Raw genomic sequence first — 19292 nt, 5'->3', positions numbered from 1 at the left:
TGAGGGTTTCAGGGGGCCTGGCAGGAATGGAGTTGGAGGAGTTTGGGAAAGCAGGGAGCTTCTCTGGGACTTGCTGTCTAGAGGACCCAGGCTCCTCTAACAATATGCTATGCTGTGGTGGGTATGGAAGAGCAGGTGGGACAGGAGCCTGAGGTTGCATGGTTTCTCTGATAATGCAGAGGAGCAGGGGAGTCTAGATAGAACAAAAAGGCATTTATTAAGGCTGAGTTGCTGATGAGGGCCCAGAGGAGCATAAGCTCCCTGGGCCTGCAGAGTTACAGAGGGCTCCCCTCTCTGGGTGTCCCAGGGCAGCAGAGTTGGTGGTGCTTCTTGGGCACTGTGAACCTCGGTTGGGTTCTCCACCTGGGCTTCTTACCCATCAGAGGGAGATCCACCATTGATGGAGCAGCCACAGTAGAATCTGGTTTCTGAAGTTAGGTTTAGCTTGTTCAAGTTTGCCAAAGTTGGTTATGATGATGCAGCTTTTTCTTTCCACTAAATTCAGAGTTGTGAAATGCAATGATGAGTGAAGTATAGTCTGACCTGGTATTGCCATGGCCTCTGCTTGGGCTCTGACCAGGGCATGATCACCTAATCTTCTCTCTGAGCTGATCCTGCTCCCCTTGTGCCTGTTGTTCTGGGAACAATGCCTCTGAGAGTAATTTTTGAGAGCAGAAATGCTGATCAGTCACTCATTGTGCTATCATTTGTTTTCCCTTTTAGGTCCGAGTGGAAAATCTGCCTGCATAGAAGACAAGGCTCACCACACCCTCTCCTCTGATTTAATCATTCCCCCAGTGGGATTCTAATCTGGTCAAAAGGCAGGTGGTTGGGGTGTGTTAGGGGCCTTTGGAAAAATTCTAAAGTCTTGAAATCCACAAGGTGGTCTATATTGTACAATGCTGGATATCCTTCCATTGTCTGCTCAATTACATGCTGGTCCCAAGGGTAGAAACAAAAGCCTCCTGACTTGAAGTCAGCCTCAGGTGAATATTACTTCCCTCCAAGATCATCTACTCCATCATGGATCAAAACAGGAATTCCCTCTGCACTGGGGAGACAAAGAAAATGACAATGTTTCTTCTGGTGGAGCTAATGGGGAAGACAATATTGAAGCTATCAAATTGGATCTAATCTCAGAGGGAGGGCAACTGCATTCAAGGAGCTAGGGAGGAGTTTTTTGCAGAAGGTGAGATTTTAACCAAGACTTGAAGGAGGCCACAAGATAGAAATGAGGGCCTTAAGACAGCCATCAAAATTGTCCAGAGACAGGAACTAGTCTTGTTCAAGGAACAGCAGGGAAGCAAGTTAGAGAAGACTAGGAACATGGGTTCTAAAGGACTCAAAGCCAAAAAGAGGATTTTATATCTGATCCTAGAGGCGGATATTAATGAATTGAGGGTTGGAGCAGAAAGACTTGAGGCAGGCCAACGTGTTCACCAGTTCTCGAGAGCTAGCAGTATCAGAGGAGAGAAGTGGGGTATATGAGAGACATCTTAGAGGTTAGGAAATGACATGACTTGATGGCTGATAGGATACAGGAGGCGAGTCTGGTCTGAGGAGCTGGGAATGAAGCGTAGAGTTGCTTGACTAGGCCTGTTATGAGGAACACTTCCATTTATGGGAGTGGGGAGTTGGTGGTTAGTTGATGGGGAAAAAGAAAAAAGTGTCAATTGGACATTTAAAACAACTCAGGAGGGAAGTTGGAGATTCCCAGGATGCTAGATAAGCTGGACAATTTTATTATGTTAAAAACTCAATTTATACGGTAAGAGTTTCAAGACAGGGGCGGCTAGGTGGCACAATGGATAAAGCACTGGCCCTGGAGTCAGGAGTACCTGAGTTCAAATCCAACCTCAGATACTTAATAATTACCTAGCTGTGTGGTCTTGGGCAAGCCACTTAACCCCGTTTGCCTTGCAAAAACCTAAAAAAAAAGTTTCAAAGACAATCTTCTGTTCTTTACATATTGAAATGTTCATGATTGTTGTTTTAAATCTGTAATAAAGAATATTGATTTTTTTTTGTGGTGGTGATGAACCTGTTGCTCCAAGTAGCCTTTTGTTGTATAGTTCTTAATTATTAAGATTTCAAACCTAACTCTACTTCCCTGCAACTTTTACCCTCTAGCCCATAGTTCTTTCCTCTGTAGCCAAGCATATCAATTCTTACCCCCTTCCATTTGAAGCCCTTTTATGTATTTGAAAACAGCAGTAATTTTCTGTTAAATATCCTCCTTCCTTCATCATCAAAGTTCCTTTAACCTATCTACTATGGAATTATCTTAACATTCTTCCATGTAGAAGTTGCTCTAATAGCAAGTCTCTAGTGTATTTTAATGCAGGGACTCCTGGCACTATAAGCCCCCCCCCCCCCCCCCCCCGAATTCATGATCTGGTACTGCTGAGACTACCATAAGCAGAACTTGGAATTCAATACATCTAGGAGCTTTTTAGGATTAGGATAGTTACAACAAATTATGTTGTAACTATCCAAATGGCTTTTAGCAGAAGAAAGATTCCCTAACCCTCTCCTAATGGAACACCTGATTCTTTAGGGTGTCAAACCAAGACCTTTCTGTTTGTTTAGAACTGTTGGTCTGGAGGCTGTTGAGAGTGATAATTTGAGGGCTAGCTCGATGGCACAGTGGAAAGAGTACCAGCCTTGGGGGTCAGAAGGACCACAGTCAAATCTGGCCTTAGACACATCCCATGTGACCCTAGGTAAGTCATTTAACCCTAATTGCCAACAAATTGAGAGAGAATTCACTTGTTCTGCCAACTGGAGAGAAGCTAGAGGATAAACATACAGAGAGGGATCTTTTTTTCCTAATAAAACTACTATAACTCTTGCAAAAGGGATGAAATCTTCTGAAGAAGTGATATTTTTATCTCCTGAATAATTTTATGAGGAAATAGACCAACATAGCCCTTCTTATCCCAAGATACTCATTGGGATAAATATGATCACGTATTTGCAATATGATCGGCAGGGATGAATTACACAAGAATATGGAAGAAGCTTTAAACTATCAGAAGAAATAAGTTCTAAAGCTAGGGAGAGGATATGGTGCAGTGGAAAAAGACGTGGAATCATGGGATGTAAGTTGAATCCTGGCATAGTCACTACCTGTGTGACCTAAAATAATCACTCTCCAGGCCTCAGTTCTGCTAACTGCACTGAGAGGTTTGAACTATCAGACCTCTTAAGATTCCCTCTAACACAAGATCTATGATCCTCAGCCTTGATCCCACTAGCTCTGGGACACTGGGAAAATCACCTACCTTCCTTGTCTCACTTTTCTCAACTGTAAAGAGACAGTTGAATTAAGTGATATTTGAAGGAGTTTTCAAGTTGGATTCTCTTGGATTGATGTCATAGCCACATGAACTAATATCTTGCTAAAAATTTTAAGTCAGTAATAGGTGAACAATTAAACTAAATGTTTCAGTTTTAAATTCAGCTTATGGGGGCGGCTAGGTGGCATAGTAGATAAAGCACCGGCTCTGGAGTCAGGAGTGCCTGAGTTCAAATCCCATCTCAGACATTTAATGATCACCTAGCTGTGTGGCCTTGGGCAAGCCACTTAACCCTGTTTGCCTTGCAAAAACCTAAAAAAAAAAAACCAGCTTATGGACATCTCAGTTTGGCATCGGGCATATTACTTCCAAGGTTTCAGGAGAATTAAAAATAATTGTCATACCTGGCTATACCTATTTTTATGGCAGAAAGCCCAATTGTCTCAGGCACGAATGAAACATGAATCATTCTTTCTGGATCTAAATTATTTCTCTAAAAAGATCATTTGGTTGTAACATAATGAGGAATGTAAAAGGCATAAGAGAGAATACTTTGTTTTTGGCTTTGTTAAGGTGAATTCATGCTTCAAAATTTTAAAGGTGGTCTAGGCAGAAAGCAATTCTAGTTTTTATTAACATAGACCGCTACTTTTAGGAGCCAAAAAGAAGCACAGTTCATTTTTGTTGTATAAAACCAAAATTTATTTTTGAGGTATGTTACAGAGAGGGCTTCATAAAAATCATGATTAATGGTGAGACATGTTCATGCTAGCTTAGCAGATACCTCAGGGACTTAGCATAAACTGCTTATACAAAGCTGTTTTTCTGCTCCCTGTAATTTGTGGCACAGTGGAGAAAAGAGCACTGGGTGAGGAGGTCAGGGCTCCACAGTAACCAGGTTGGGTGAATGTGGGCAAATTACTTCTGAAAAGGGACTTGGACTAGAGATCTCCAAGGTCCCTTCCTGGTCTAACATTCTGGGACTCTGACTCATTTTCTAAAGTTTAATTTCCATTCAAAGCAAAATCCTTTAGAAGTGAATCCTTGGAGAGGAGCCTGCCTAATGACTAGAATTCCCTATTTGGATGCTTCTTGGGCTAGTCTGGCTCCAAAGGTAGAGGAGACAGTGTTCTATCATTTCTCCCTCCACATGTATCAGCACTCAAATAGCTTGATTAAAGTACACTCTAGATCTTATTTCAGATGATCCTCACAATTGTCCACCACGCTAATGACTGTTTTCATTAATTTCTGAAAGGGAGTTAGAAGGCATATTAATAAACTACATTCAAATGAATATGTATTTGATTTAAAAAAATGTTTTGCTAGGTAGGCTTTTTAAGGTAGAGGTGGTCCTGAGATGGGTAACTAGGATGGATGGGTCTGACTGAGTAGTACCATGTACTCGTCACTAGGGCAGAATGGAAGGCATACCGTCAGGCACAGTTGGCAAGATCATTCAGTTTTCAGGGGAGTATAGTTTAACCAGGTGCTGGACTTCTGTTGCATAACCTGTGATGGGGCAGGTTTGGTGACTTCTCACATAGTTATATACACATCGGTAACAAAACACATAACCAGAAGTGGCGAGTGCAGTGTCATTCACCCGGGTTTTGCGACATAAGGGGCACACTGTCTTCAGCTTTGGCAACAGAGAGGGATCTGAGTTGTAGTCCAGGTGCACAGGGGGAGGTGGGGTGGGTAAGGTAGTCAGGGATTTGATGGTTTCTTGATTTTCAGAGGAGTACCACCAATCTAGGAACTGTAGGAAGAAAACCCCTACAGAAAGGCCTGTGGAGATGGATACGGCAAGGCCTCCTATAGCTTTCTTGATAGCTGATTGCACCTTCTCCTGTATGCTGTTGAAGAGAAACATCAAACACATGTTACGTCACAGGCCCTAAATATTGTGAATTACAAGTATTCATTCTTCCACAGCTCATCAGAATCCCAAGTAGGCCACATGGTGGGGATTCCTAGTATCACTAAAGCTCTGTTGGAGGTAGCTGCTCTGTCTCCACTCTTAAAGCCAAACTCCAGGTTATGTCCTGGTAGCCTTTTCAATAGTGTTGCTGTCTAGTCTCTTCCTTTTCCAACTCAAGTTGTGCAATGCTGACAGATTAAATCTTTATCCGGGAACCTGATGCCAAAATCTCACATGGTTCCAGACTGCCCACCCCCTTCTAAACTCCTTAGTCTTAATTATAACCAATGTCTACTTAGACCCAAGGGGTCTACTTTTTAGGTGTACTTCACAACTGATCCATGTTGTGTGTCCTTCAACAAGCTGCTTATCCTCAGAGCTCCAAGAGACAAAAATAGATGAGAATCTGAGGCCTCCTGTCTCAAGCGTTGTGTGCACCCACTACCTTAAAACGTGGGCAAGAACGTTGCCCCTTTCGGTGGCTCCCCGGCCTCGGCACACACTAGCAGGGGCGGATGTGCTCGGAGGGGCAGATGCCTCAGCCGCAGGAGGCCCGGGGGCGGGGGTGCCGCCCCCGGCCCACCCGGCAGAGGCTGTGCCCGGGGTGGCCCCTCCTCTGCCCCCGGGCGGGGGTGCCCCGGCCGCGGAGGCCCCCTCCCACACCTGCTCGGGCGGGGCGGGCCGGCCCTACCTGGCGGGCGGCCTCGGGGGCGGCCCCGGGCCGCGCAGGCCCCGCAGGTCCCGGGCCGTGAGGCGGGCCAGGCGCACGCCGGCCAGCGCCAGCAGCGGGCAGTGGGAGCGCGCGGCGCCCAGCGCGTAGCGCAGCCGCTGCAGCAGCAGCCAGCCCCGGCAGGCCGCCGCCGCCGCGGGGTAGGCCGCCAGCACGGCGCGCTGCAGCCGCCTGCGGCGCGAGGCGGGCGGCCGGATGGAGTACTCGTCGTCCTCCCGCAGCCCGGCCACCAGCTTCTCCAGCTTGACGCGCAGGTAGGGCAGCAGCACCAGCAGCGCCAGGGAGCGGCGCAGCTGCGGCCCGGGCAGCCCGGCCCCGGCCGGCCTCGGGGCCGCGGCCCGGCCCGCCACCACGCGCTTGAGGCCGTAGAAGTGCTCGGAGAAGGAGGCGCTGGCCGTGGCCAGGTGGTGCTGCTGCAGCAGCAGGGCCAGCCCCGCGAAGATCTCGTCGAACCACCTCCAGAGGAAGCCGCAGCGGCCCGGGTGGGCCTGGGCCAGCACCTGCGGGGCGGCGGGAGGTTAGCGCGGCCCGGCCGGCGCGGCCCGGCCCGCCCCCCGCCGCCCCCTTACCTTGGCCACGTGCTGCAGCGCGGGCCTCACGGCCGCCATCAGGCTGTCCTGCGCCACCACCTCGAAGATGGAGGGCCGGTCCTCCGCGCCGGAGGCGGCCGTGATGTGGGCCCCGTGCTCGGCCATGGCGCGGCTGCGCGGGCGCTCCGCCGGGGGCTAGGCCGCCACCTCGGGGGCCGAGGGACGAGGCCGGGGCGGCCGCCGCCGGGACTCGGGCGCCATGGAGCGGCCCGGCGCCGTGCCCAGGGCGCCCGGGGCGGAGCCGCCGCACTGCGCAGCCGCACTCGGCCGGGAGCCCGGCGCTGTACGCGGAAGCCGGGGACGCCCTAGCCGGCGGGCGGCCCTCGCGCCTCACTTCCGCTTCCGGCGGGCGGGGCCTTTAGGGGCCGCGCCCCGCCCTCCCTCCCCCGAAGGCTCGCGTTCTCCCGGGCCGGCGGGCGGGGGCGGGGAGGGGGCGGGGCGGGGCGGGCCCGCGGCGGCTCCTGGTCCCCGCCCGGCGCCGGGCCTGGGTCCGGACCCCCTGTGCGCCCCGCGCCCGCCCGCACGGGGGAGGGGACCAGCGCCCCGAGGGGGATGGGGAAACTGAGGCCGGCGGGGGGCCCCCACCCGCGGCCCGCCAGCGCCGCCTGCACCTGTCAAACACCCTACACACACCCCTTCACACATACACATGCCCCACACGTATCAGACACACCCGGCACGTATCATGCACACACCCTTCGCACATATCAAATACACCCTACACACACACAACCATCATACACCATATACACACACCCCACACGTCAAACACCCTACACACACCCCTTCACACATACACATACCCCACACGTATCATACACACCCGCACGTATCATGCACACACCCTTCGCACATATCAAATACACCCTACACACATACAACCATCATACACCATATACACACACCCCTTCACACATACACATGCCCCACACGTATCAGACACACCCGGCACGTATCATGCACACACCCTTCGCACATATCAAATACACCCTACACACATACAACCATCATACACCATATACACACGCCCCACACATGTCAAACACCCTACACACACCCCTTCACACATACACATACCCCACACGTATCATACACACCCGACACACCCGGCACGTATCATGCACACACCCTTCGCACATATCAAATACACCCTACACACATACAACCATCATATACCATATACACACGCCCCACACATGTCAAACACCCTACACACACCCCTTCACACATACACATGCCCCCACACGTATCATACACACCCGACACACCCGGCACGTATCATGCACACACCCTTCGCACATATCAAATACACCCTACACACATACAACCATCATACACCATATACACACGCCCCACACATGTCAAACACCCTACACACACCCCTTCACACATACACATGCCCCACACGTATCAGACACACCCGGCACGTATCATGCACACACCCTTCGCACATATCAAATACACCCTACACACATACAACCATCATACACCATATACACACGCCCCACACATGTCAAACACCCTACACACACCCCTTCACACATACACATACCCCACACGTATCATACACACCCGACACACCCGGCACGTATCATGCACACACCCTTCGCACATATCAAATACACCCTACACACATACAACCATCATACACCATATACACACGCCCCACACATGTCAAACACCCTACACACACCCCTTCACACATACACATGCCCCACACGTATCAGACACACCCGGCACGTATCATGCACACACCCTTCGCACATATCAAATACACCCTACACACATACAACCATCATACACCATATACAAACACCCTACACACACCCCTTCACACATACACATACCCCACACATATCATACACACCTGACACACCCGGCACGTATCATGCACACACCCTTCGCACATATCAAATACACCCTACACACATACAACCATCATACACCATATACACACACCCCACACATGTCAAACACCCTACACACACCCCTTCACACATACACATGCCCCACACGTATCAGACACACCCGGCACATATCATGCACACACCCTTCGCACATATCAAATACACCCTACACACATACAACCATCATACACCATATACACACACCCCACACATGTCAAACACCCTACACACACCCCTTCACACATACACATGCCCCACACGTATCAGACACACCCGGCACATATCATGCACACACCCTTCGCACATATCAAATACACCCTACACACATACAACCATCATACACCATATACACACGCCCCACACATGTCAAACACCCTACACACACCCCTTCACACATACACATGCCCCACACGTATCATACACAGACCTACACACCCGGCACGTATCATGCACACACCCTTCACACATATCAAATACACCCTACACACACACAACCATCATACACCATATACACACGCCCCACACATGTCAAACACCCTACACACACCCCTTCACACATACACATACCCCACACGTATCATACACACACCTACACACCCGGCACGTATCATGCACACACCCTTCGCACATATCAAATACACCCTACACACACACAACCATCATACACCATATACACACACCCCACACATGTCAAACACCCTACACACACCCCTTCGCACATACACATACTCCACACATATCATACACACACCTACATACCCGGCACATATCATACACACACCTACACACCCGGTACATATCATGCACACACCCTTCGCACATATCAAATGCACCCTACACACATACAACCATCATACACCATATACACACACCCCACACATGTCAAACACCCTACACACACCCCTTCGCACATACACATACCCCACACATATCATACACACCCAACACACCCGGCACATATCATGCACACACCCTTCGCACATATCAAATGCACCCTACACACATACAACCATCATACACCATATACACACACCCCACACATGTCAAACACCCTACACACATCCCCTTCACACACATTATACGTACCCCACACACATATCATACACACACCTACACACATATACACCCTACACACCCGACACATATCATGCACACACCCTTCACACATATCACAAATACACCCTACACACACATACTACCATCATACACACATATACACACACCCTACACAAATATACATCCTACACACATCCTATAAAAAACATCCGAGTTTTATATTTTTGGGGACAAGGTTTGTGATTTTATTGCTGCAATAAAATTAACCCCCATTTATATGTTAAGGTTTACAAGGCACTTTTCAAAGGGTAGCTTAGTTTATCCTCAGAACTTTGGGAGAGGTGCCATCAGATACATTTTACAGACCAGGAAACTGAGGTAAGCTCTCCCAGCTGTTGTGTCTGGGACAAGAGACCAGTTCAGAGCCTAGCTGCCCATCTTGAAAACTCTTGCATCCAATGCAGAGATGCATTTATTGCAACTTTACGAGACTTGCCTAGAGGGTCATGGTGACCAGTATTTCAGAGTCTTCTTTTGAGCTCAAGGCTACCTCTGCAATATGAAACCAACTGGCCCTTGGGGTAATATTAGACCCTGGGGTGATTCAGCATGTCTTATGTCTAATCTTTCCATTTCAGACTTGGCCTTCAAAGGGGTGATCTTTGGAAATGTCACTCATTCTCAAATAACTCCTGAATATCAAGCACTTTTTAGTAATCAAAAGGTGGATCATACCATATCACTTTGTCATGTCTTTGGGGCTTTTTTTTTTAGGATTTTGCAAGGCGAATGTGGTTAAGTGGCTTGTCCAAGGCCACGCAACTAGATAATTAAGTGTCTGAGGTCACATTTCAACTCGGGTACTCCTGACTCCAGGGCCAGTGCTCTGTCCACTGAGCCACCTAGCTGTCCCCACTTTGTCATGTCTCGAAAGGGGCTGTTGAATCAATGGATGAATGAAATGAGAAACACAAACCTTACCAGTTAAATGATAGTGTAAAGCAGTCTGACATCATGGAAAGAAATCAGAGGACCTCAATTTCTAGTCTTGTGACTCCAATACTTATTCCTTTGTGAGAATGAGCAAGTAATTTAACCTTTACTGAAGCAGTTTCTTCATCAGCAAAATAGATAATCACTTATTTTTGTATGCAAGGTTCTCTCTCCACATACACATTTATGAGAACTGTTATATCTAAATTCTAAATTTTGGTGGAGATTTTTGGGAAGTTTCCTTTAGAGGAAGGATTATTAACCTTGTGTTAAATTCTAAATTATGAAAAGCTAAACATACTTTTTTGAAGCTGAGAGACAGCAAAGATCATTGTTCTTGAAAGAAGTGGTTGAAACTTCAATGAAGGAATAATAGATGAATAAAATGAAAGAAGGAACAACAGAAAAGCATCAAATTTCTGGAATTCTGGAGAATAGGGATACATTAATTTATCTTCTCCTAAACTCACTTTAATGTAGTGCAGTTTCCAAACACTGAATTGGAGTCAGAACTGGATTCAAATCTATCCAAATTCTTTTTACTCACTATTTGGGTGACCTTGGGAATCCCTTTACCTTTGTGGGTCCCAGTTTCTTAAATTGTAGAAGGAAAGGGATGGACTACATCATTTTGAAGACTCCAGTTCTCAATCCTATGAGCTTTCCCACTTACCAGATGGGTGACTATACATACACAGGCCATCTCTTTTGGTAGAACATAAGTTCTTTGAGAACAGGGACTTAATTTTTCTTTTTTGTCTTTTTGTCACTGACACAGAAGTCCTACTACCTTGTAGATCAAAATTACTTAAGAAATGTTTATTGAATTAGATTTTCCTGTTTCTGAAGTAGGGATAAACTTGCAACTCATGAACTTTTCATTATAGTGTGTACCAAAATGTTATTTTTATATGATTTTATATTATGTATGTATATACATATATATTCACAGAACCATCTAATAAATCCCAAGAGGCAAAGACTGTTCCTTTTTTCTAGGGATAGATTCTTAGGCAATATTTGTTAGAGTGGCTGGGTTCTGGCCTCAGGAGTCTGCAAAATAAATATGATTTGGGTTTACAACGTGAAAACTGCGCGGTATGGTGGAAAGGACGCTGTCTGAGGGCACAGGTTCAAATCCTGACGAATCCTTTGTACAAGTGGCCTTGGACAAGTCTCTGTCCCAAGTTTCTCTGGGTCTTAGTTTCCCTATCTGTAAGGTGAGAAGATTGGATAAAGTGCTTTCATAGCTCCCTCCCAGCTCCAAAATCATGGTTTTCTTGGGGTGCCATCCTCCGGTCTGGGAACGGGGCTGTTTGTGAGCTGGATTTCGGGTTAACGACTGAAGAGCTGGAACAGACGTGAGGGGTCCTCCAGGCCAGTCTCTAAATGTTCTCATTCTTCATGCTTTTAATTCCCCTTGGGGCAGAGCTCCTTGATTGTGACCCAGCGCCCCACTTTGGAGCCCGAGCATGCCCCAGCCGGGCGTCCCCTGCACGGGGGAGGCGCCTGAGCCGGGAGGGGGCCCCACCGGACGCCCTGCACCCGAGACTTTGGAGGAGTGTTGGCGGGGGTCCTACAGTCTGGGGGGCAATGATGATGTTAACTGCAGGCCGAGGCGAGTGAGAGTTACAATCCCTGCTTGGGCGGGAGGCGCTCGGCGCGCGGCCGGACCCAGGAGGCGGCTCCTCTGCGACCGGGCGGTCCGGGGCGGGAAGGCTCCCGCCGGCGGCCACTCGCCGCCTGACCCTTCGAGCAGCCCCGCCCCTCGCTGGGAGCGCACCAATCGGGCTGCGGCGGGGCGGGAAGGGGCGGGGCTCCCGTCTCCATGACGACCGGACGCGCCGCCGCTCTCCGCGCCGGGGCTCCAGGCTCTCCCCCGGGGATACTCGGAGCCCCGCCCCGCCCCCCCGCGCGCCGCGGCGCACGCGCCCTGGACGTGGGCGCTTCCTGTCGGCCATCTTTAGCCCTGGCAAAGCGGGTTTTGCGCAGTGGCTGAGGCCGCCCCGAACGGATTCCTCCCGGGCTGGAGCCTTCGCCCCGCTCGCCGCCCGCCGCCTCGTCCCTCCTCGCCTCGCCCCGTCGGGTCCCTTCTCGCCGCCGCCGGTGAGTTCTGGCCCGGTCCGTGGTCGCGGGGTGCGGGGGGCAGAGGTGGAGGAGCGGGGGGCCGGCGGGGTCGGGCGTGGCCGCGGGGGCCGGGGCGGAGGGGGGCGCCGAGGGGCGTGGCCGGGGGGCGCCGGCAGGCTGGGCCGGGGGGCGCGGGCGGCCCGGGCCGGGGGGCGCGGTCTGCCCGGGCCGGGGGACCCCGGCCGGAGAGGTGGGGGCGGGGCGCGCGGGGGGCCCAGCGCTGCGGGGGTCGCCTCCCTACGCCCCTCCTCCCCCCTGCTCTTCCTCCTCCTCCTCCTCTGCTCTCTTTCCCTTTCCCTCTTCCTCCTCCTCCTCTTCCTCCTCCCTGCGCTTCCCTTCCTCTTTCCCTTTCCCTCTTCCTCCTCCTCCTCTTCCTCCTCCCTGCGCTTCCCTTCCTCTTTCCCTTTCCCTCTTCCTCCTCCTCTTTCCCTCTGATCCCCATTGTTCCCCTCTTCCTCCTCCTCCCGGTTCTCTCTTCCTCCTCCCTCTCCGCCTTTTCTGCCTTTCTGCTCCCTCTCTACATTTTTCTGTCTGTCCTCCCTTCTCCTCTCCTGCATCTCTTCAGTCCTTTCCCTTCTCTTCCTTTGTGTCCTCTTCTCTACAGCGGATGTTTGCCCATAGTTTACAAATGGGGAAACCGATCTTGAGAATTGTTTTTTATAGACAACCCCCATGGTCACATAGCTTGTGGGTGAGAGGTAAGAATGCCAGAGGAGGGGGTGAGGGCTTGGCAAGTTGGTCATTTTAGCAAGAAGGTCGGGGTGGATGGGGCAGGCAGTGGCAGCAGGGGACCCTGATAGGTTTTCAGTTGTCCGTAAGGCTTTAGGAGCTTTGGGAAGGGGATAGAGGTGAACCAGCTTAAGGGAGAGAGTGAGTGAAGGAGCAATCACTTATTAAATGCTCTTTGAATTTTGTTGTATTAAATGGAATCCGGAAAGAGATGCCCACTGGACTTCAGGTTATGGAAAATTCAGATAATAGGATTTAGGCTTGGAGAGCATCAGATATACTTCAGTTCTACAAACATTAAGTGTCTACTGCATTCAAGATACAATTCATTTTAGATGGGAGAAAATTTGAGCTCTTTGAATTTTCAGATACTTTGGAACTCAACTATATCTTTTTGGTTTACATTGGAGGTGGTGTGTGTGCCTATGTCTGTCTGTCTCTGTCTGTATTTTATTGGGTTCACCTGGTTGCTTGCTTCCCAGGTTCCTTATTTAAACACTTTTTAACGTTTTAAGAGAAATACTCTTCAAATGTCAAGCATCATCATCATTATGGTTGTTGAAAAGATGAAAAGAAAGTGAAATTAGCTCAGAACTGGTGGAACGATTGGGAAAGTAGGTATCTTAATGAGAAAAAAATGTAAATTATTAATTATCTTCTTTGGATGCTTCTATTGCTTAGCCTCTGGGCACACTTACACAATAATAATAGAAAGCAGCTCACTAAGGAGATAAAGGATACCAGGGAAAAAACCTGTAGCTCTTTAAAAGGCTAAGTGTGTTGGTTAGATGAGAGCTGTTGGAAGTATCACAAATCAGGCTCCTCTTTGGCAGAAAAGTAATTGTGTTCATCTCATTGAAGCTGTATGCATATAAGGAGGAATTTAAGAAAAAGTCGACATTTGAGCCATGAATGAAGAGACTTCCGGGAATAAAATGAAACTAGAGCAGGAGATTCTTAACCTGGGGACTGGGAACTAGGAATTATATATAAATTGATTATCAGTTTGTATACTTTCTTTTGTGATTGCATATAATTATACATAGTGTTGACCACTCATAGTCTGACCCTTGCAGAAAAGGAAAGGAGATACATTTTTCACTTTCTCTTCTCTTCCTGGGGGGCCAATTGAATTTATAATTATATAATCATATGATATAATTAGTTCAGATATGACCATAGACCCTAGCTGTGTCATCCTGGACAAGTCACTTGACCCAGCTTGCCTCAGTTTCCTTATCTGTCATATGAGCTGCAGAAGGAAATGGCAAGCAACTCCAATATCTTTGCCAAGAAAACCTCAAATAGAATCTGCCTTAATACTTTATTTCATGCCTATAAAAACATCCTGAAAAAGGTCTGTGTGCTTCACCAGACTGGTGTTGAAGGGACTCATAACAAAAGAGAAGAAGCCTTGGAATAGAGCATACTTTTTTCCTTTCCCACTTTTCCCCTTCTCCCCCATTATTTATTTATTCATTTGTTTATTTACTTTGGTTTTTGCAAGGCAAATGGAGTTAAGTGGCTTGCCCAAGGCCACACAGCTAGGTAATTATTAAGTGTCTGAGGCCAGATTTGAACTCAGGTACTCCTGACTCCAGGGCCAGTGCTCTATCCACTTCACCACCTAGGCGCCCCCACCCCCATTTAATTATTTGGAATCCAGTTTGCAACAGTGTGTATATGGTTCTAACCATAAGGAATGAGCTAGATAAAATTTTTGTTTTTATCCAGGTTTACTGCTTAATTTGAGGTTGTTGGATTTGTTTCCTTTTTAGCTAGCTTATTTTGTGCATTTAAAAAGCAGTCACAATGGATAACTTTGTCTGTTTAAGACTTCAAGGGTATATATGTTCCTATTGAGTGTAAGGTATCAGGGAATCTGAGATGAGGGTAGAGAGAGATCCCCTCTACTGGGAAGAAGATTTTGGTCTAGTTGGGGTTAAAACCTATATACAGATAAATGTGCTATTAAGATTGTAGTTAAAAAGAAGAGAGTGGCTTGTTCAGCTGTGTTGTACAGTGATTCATCATGAGCTAGCTGATATCAGTAAGGTGCCATTTTCTCTTTTTGAATTTCCTTCAGTGTTTGATTAGTTGCAGACTGTCCTCTGCCATAATAAATCATCTTCATTCTGGGAGTGAGAGGTTGCTAGAATGCCTTGACCTCATACTTTACCAAATTTCCTTGAGCACGAATCTTTCAAGGATGAAAGTCCTGGTTTTTGTGAAAGGACGGGCTCAGTAGCATTTCTGACTGGTTTAGTGTACATTTCCTAGACCAACTTTTTGATCTCAGGACCACTTTACACTCTTAAAAATTATTAGGGACTCCAAGGAGTTTTTGTTTATGTAGATTATATCTATTAATATTTACCATATTTAAAATAAAAATTAAAAAATTAATTTATTAAAAATAGCAATAAGCCTATTTTGTTAACATTTCTATGAAAAAATTTATTTTTGAGACAAAAATTAGTGAGAAGAGTGACATTGTTTTACATGTTTTTGGAAATGTCTTTATTGTCTGACCTAATACTGGATTCTCATATCTGTTTGTTGAATCTGCCTTAATTTGTTGTTTTGGTTGAAGTATATGAAGAAAGTCTGGATTCCTAAAGATATGTAGTTGGAAAAGGGAAGAATATTTAAATAGTCAAATAATTCCCTAGTATTATAAAGCACTGGGTCTGGTGTCAAGAAGACCTAAGTTCAAATATGACCATAGACCCTAGCTGTGTGACCCTGGGCATGTCACTTGACACTTTCAGTTTCCTTATCTGTCATATGAGCTGAAGAAGGAAAATGGCAAACAACTCCAGTATCTTTGCTAAGAAAACCCCATATATAATCACAAAGAGTTGGACATAACTAAAATAATTATTGTGAAAATAGTTTGGGGGCGGCTAGGTGGCGCGGTGGAGAGAGCACCTGCCCTGGAGTCAGGAGTACCTGGGTTCAAATCCGACCTCAGACACTTAATAATTACCTAGCTGTGTGGCCTTGGGCAAGCCACTTAACCCCATTTGCCTTACAAAAATCTAAAAAAAAAAAGAAAATAGTTTTGACTTTTCAGATCCATTGGGGATCCCCTTCAGAGTTCCTTGAACTGACTCCTTGAGAATTGGGAAGCAGCAGCAGCAACAAAACCAATTTAAAATGGAGAGATTTGTTCAGGCTTACATAGTATAAATCAGAGACAGAATTTGAACCCTCAGATCTTTCTTATTCCAAAGCATATGCCCAGTTGTTAGGTTATGAAAAATATAGACGGGTGCTCCTGAACAGTGAAGCTCTTACTGAAGTGACCTATAGTTCATCCTGTTCTAGGACTGGGAAGATGAAGCAGAAGAGGAACATGGAATGGAACTCCAAGTGGTCTTGGAGCTTTTTTGTATTTTTGAAGGAGTTGTCTCTTCCCCCTCCTCCCCCCAGAGCTAAGATGGCCATAATGACTTGTGTATAATAGACTTTATGTAAAAATAATTATTGATCTTATACTTAAGTGATAAATCAGAGGGCCCAGGAACAGGCCCAGGACCTGTGAAGCATCTTGAGAAGGTATGATAGAAATGCAAGGGGATGGGGGTTTGAGGCCTCTGGTCCTGGAAGGAGTGGGGAAGACTATTGTCACAAGTATCCCTCACCCCTCCAGTCTAGGTTCCCAGGGGACAAAGACTAAGGGAAGATACCTTCCTTAAAAAAAAATTACTGATATCTTTATTTCCAAATATATCCCTTTCCTAAGAATTATCTCTTTTAACAAAAACAAGAAAGGAAAAAAAAGCAATTCAGCAAAATTAGCAATACATCAACCTAGTTCTGCCATAAATAAATAGTGTTGACCACCTGTAGTCTCTCTCACCCTTGCAGAGAAGGGAAGGAGATGCATTTTTCATTTTCTCTTTTCTTCCTTGAACTTATATATATGATATAATTAATTATATCATTATAATTAAACACCTTTCCTGTTTTTTCTTCCATTTACAGTGCATATTGGTTTTTGTTTTAACCAGTACCCCCATCACCCCTCCCCAGTTCCTCTTTGCTTTATCTTAAACTTGAGTAACTGTTGCCTGAGGTTAAATAGACTTAGTGGATAGAGCACTGGTCTTAGAATCAGGAGGACAGTTCAAATCCAGCCTCTGAAATGTAATGGCTGTATGACCTTGGATAAGTCACTTAACTCTATTTGCCCTGCATCCAGGGTCATCTCCAGTCATCCTGATTCATATCTGGCCACTGGATCCAGATGATTCTGGAGGAGAAGGTGAGGCCAGTGACTTAGCACAGGCCTTCCTCACTCAATTCCAATTCACGTGCTTGTCATGACATCACCTGCCTGATGTCATGGTCTTTGAGAATGAAGGAAAAATATTATTATTATCATTCACCTGGGGTCATATTAACTGGTGTGTGTCAGAAATGGGACTTCTTCACTCAGTACAGTTTTATCTCAGCTACCCGTTTTTCTGTGTATTTTCCTGTTTCTCTTGACTTCACTTGTTTGTTTAACTATTTCTCAATTCATGGCTCATTATTTGTTACCACAAAAAGGACTACTCTTAGTATTTTATTTTGAGGGACCTCATATAGGGCAGCTAGATGTCTCAGTGGTTAGAACATTTACTTGTAATAAGGAGGACAGGAGTTTGAATCCAGCCTCATACACCTGGGTTTCTGTAACTCCTTCACCCAGCCATCATAGTAGGTACTGAATGAATGCTTCTTGATTGATTGCTCTAAAAGCATAGATGGAAAACAGATTTTCCTAGAAAGAAAATAATAGTTTTTCCAAATAAATTACCCATTTTTTCAAAAAGGTCTAGCTTTAGCTTTTGAAACTTGTATGATGTCAAGCTTGTATGTAGTTAAGGCAGGCTCAGCAACTTACCTCTTTCTGTCTTTGGTTTCAGGACATCAGTGGTTTTATTTTTTTTTTAATTTTATTTATGTAAGGCAATAGGATTAAGTGACTTGCTCAAGGTCACACAGCTAGGTAATTATTAAGTGCCTGAGTTTGGATTTGAACTGAGGTCCCCCTGACTCCAGGGTCAGTGCTTTATCCACTGTGCCATACAGCTGCCCCTCATCAATGGTTTTTTTCTCCTTCCAATGCTGAATGTTTTTGGCAGGAGCAACCTTATGTTGTTTAAAAGAATCTTCTCTCATTGCAGGCATATACCTTAAGGAACTGGAAAAATGACTGACTCCAAGTATTTCACGACCAATAAAAAAGGTAAGGCCAGGCATGTGTGTTGAATTCTCATGGAAATAAGAAAGTGTCATTCCTTCATTTAGACTTAGCAGTGGATCAGGTGAGGTTTATTTTACATATCTTTTGCTACAGGGTTGTTCTAAAGAGAGTGAGCCTCTGGAAGGAAATCCCAGGGTTTGAGAATGGTAAAAAAGGGAGAATACTGTTTAAAGCCATGCTCAAGAAACTCTGTGTCCTTCAGACTTGGGAGGAAATGGGGGCGGGGGGGGGAGGGAATCTCCCATGCTTTTGGCTAACTAAGCTGAAGAAACACTTAGATTGCATGACAGAGTGATGCGTATTCTGGAATAACAATATCCTGTCAGAGATTCTTTGTTCCTAAAGAAAGCTTGGCACAATGACTTTTGGTTCTCCAGTCTTACACTGAAAATTAAGTCAGGTGCCTCATTCTGGCCAAGAGATATCATCATGAGCTGTGATATTGATTTTTTTCCATCCAAATGTAGGACTAGGAGCATTGACTGAGAGCTCTCCTTCCAAAACCCTCATTCACTCACTCTTCTAAAAATATTACTTTGAACATCCCTACTTGGAAAACTGTGGCTAGCTTTCCTTTTTTTGAACTTTCTTGGACTAGGCAGCTTATCTTTTCTTGTTATTGGTTTACTGGTCTAATATTAACTTTCGTGATAGGAATCTTGGTGCAGAGAGAAAAAATA

The 19292-nt window shown here is 46.6% G+C and overlaps 2 protein-coding genes and 1 non-coding gene across 5 annotated transcripts in view; 2 read left to right on the top strand and 1 right to left on the bottom strand.

Annotated features, from left to right (window-relative positions):
- Nucleotides 1–514: 514 nt before the first annotated feature.
- Nucleotides 515–611, top strand: LOC141490321 (Z30 small nucleolar RNA). Its single transcript, XR_012469161.1, has one exon. It is a non-coding gene; the product is annotated as a Z30 small nucleolar RNA (small nucleolar RNA).
- Nucleotides 612–3821: 3210 nt separating this feature from the next.
- On the bottom strand, nucleotides 3822–6737 carry PEX12 (peroxisomal biogenesis factor 12). Its single transcript, XM_074188912.1, has 3 exons — nucleotides 6523–6737; nucleotides 5915–6453; nucleotides 3822–5158 (listed from the first exon to the last, which is right to left on the bottom strand). Exons 1-3 carry the CDS (start codon nucleotides 6646–6648, stop codon nucleotides 4759–4761), a joined length of 1065 nt encoding a protein of 354 aa, XP_074045013.1. The 5' UTR covers nucleotides 6649–6737; the 3' UTR covers nucleotides 3822–4758.
- The window catches only part of AP2B1 (adaptor related protein complex 2 subunit beta 1), a 131101-nt gene continuing 117929 nt past the window's right edge, over nucleotides 6121–19292 (top strand). The window contains exons 1-2 of one of the 3 annotated variants that reach the window (XM_074188910.1): nucleotides 6121–6207; nucleotides 18533–18594. In XM_074188910.1, the coding sequence (XP_074045011.1) occupies nucleotides 18558–18594 (37 nt within the window). In that variant the 5' untranslated portion in view covers nucleotides 6121–6207; nucleotides 18533–18557. Of the gene's footprint in view, nucleotides 6208–12453; nucleotides 12606–18532; nucleotides 18595–19292 lie in introns of those variants that run through there. The other 2 variants (XM_074188909.1, XM_074188911.1) reach the window with 2 other exon arrangements.

The sequence above is a fragment of the Macrotis lagotis genome, chromosome 5, assembly GCF_037893015.1.
Source record: "Macrotis lagotis isolate mMagLag1 chromosome 5, bilby.v1.9.chrom.fasta, whole genome shotgun sequence".
Lineage (NCBI taxonomy): Eukaryota > Metazoa > Chordata > Mammalia > Peramelemorphia > Peramelidae > Macrotis > Macrotis lagotis.
This window is presented reverse-complemented; position numbering and strand designations above follow the sequence as displayed.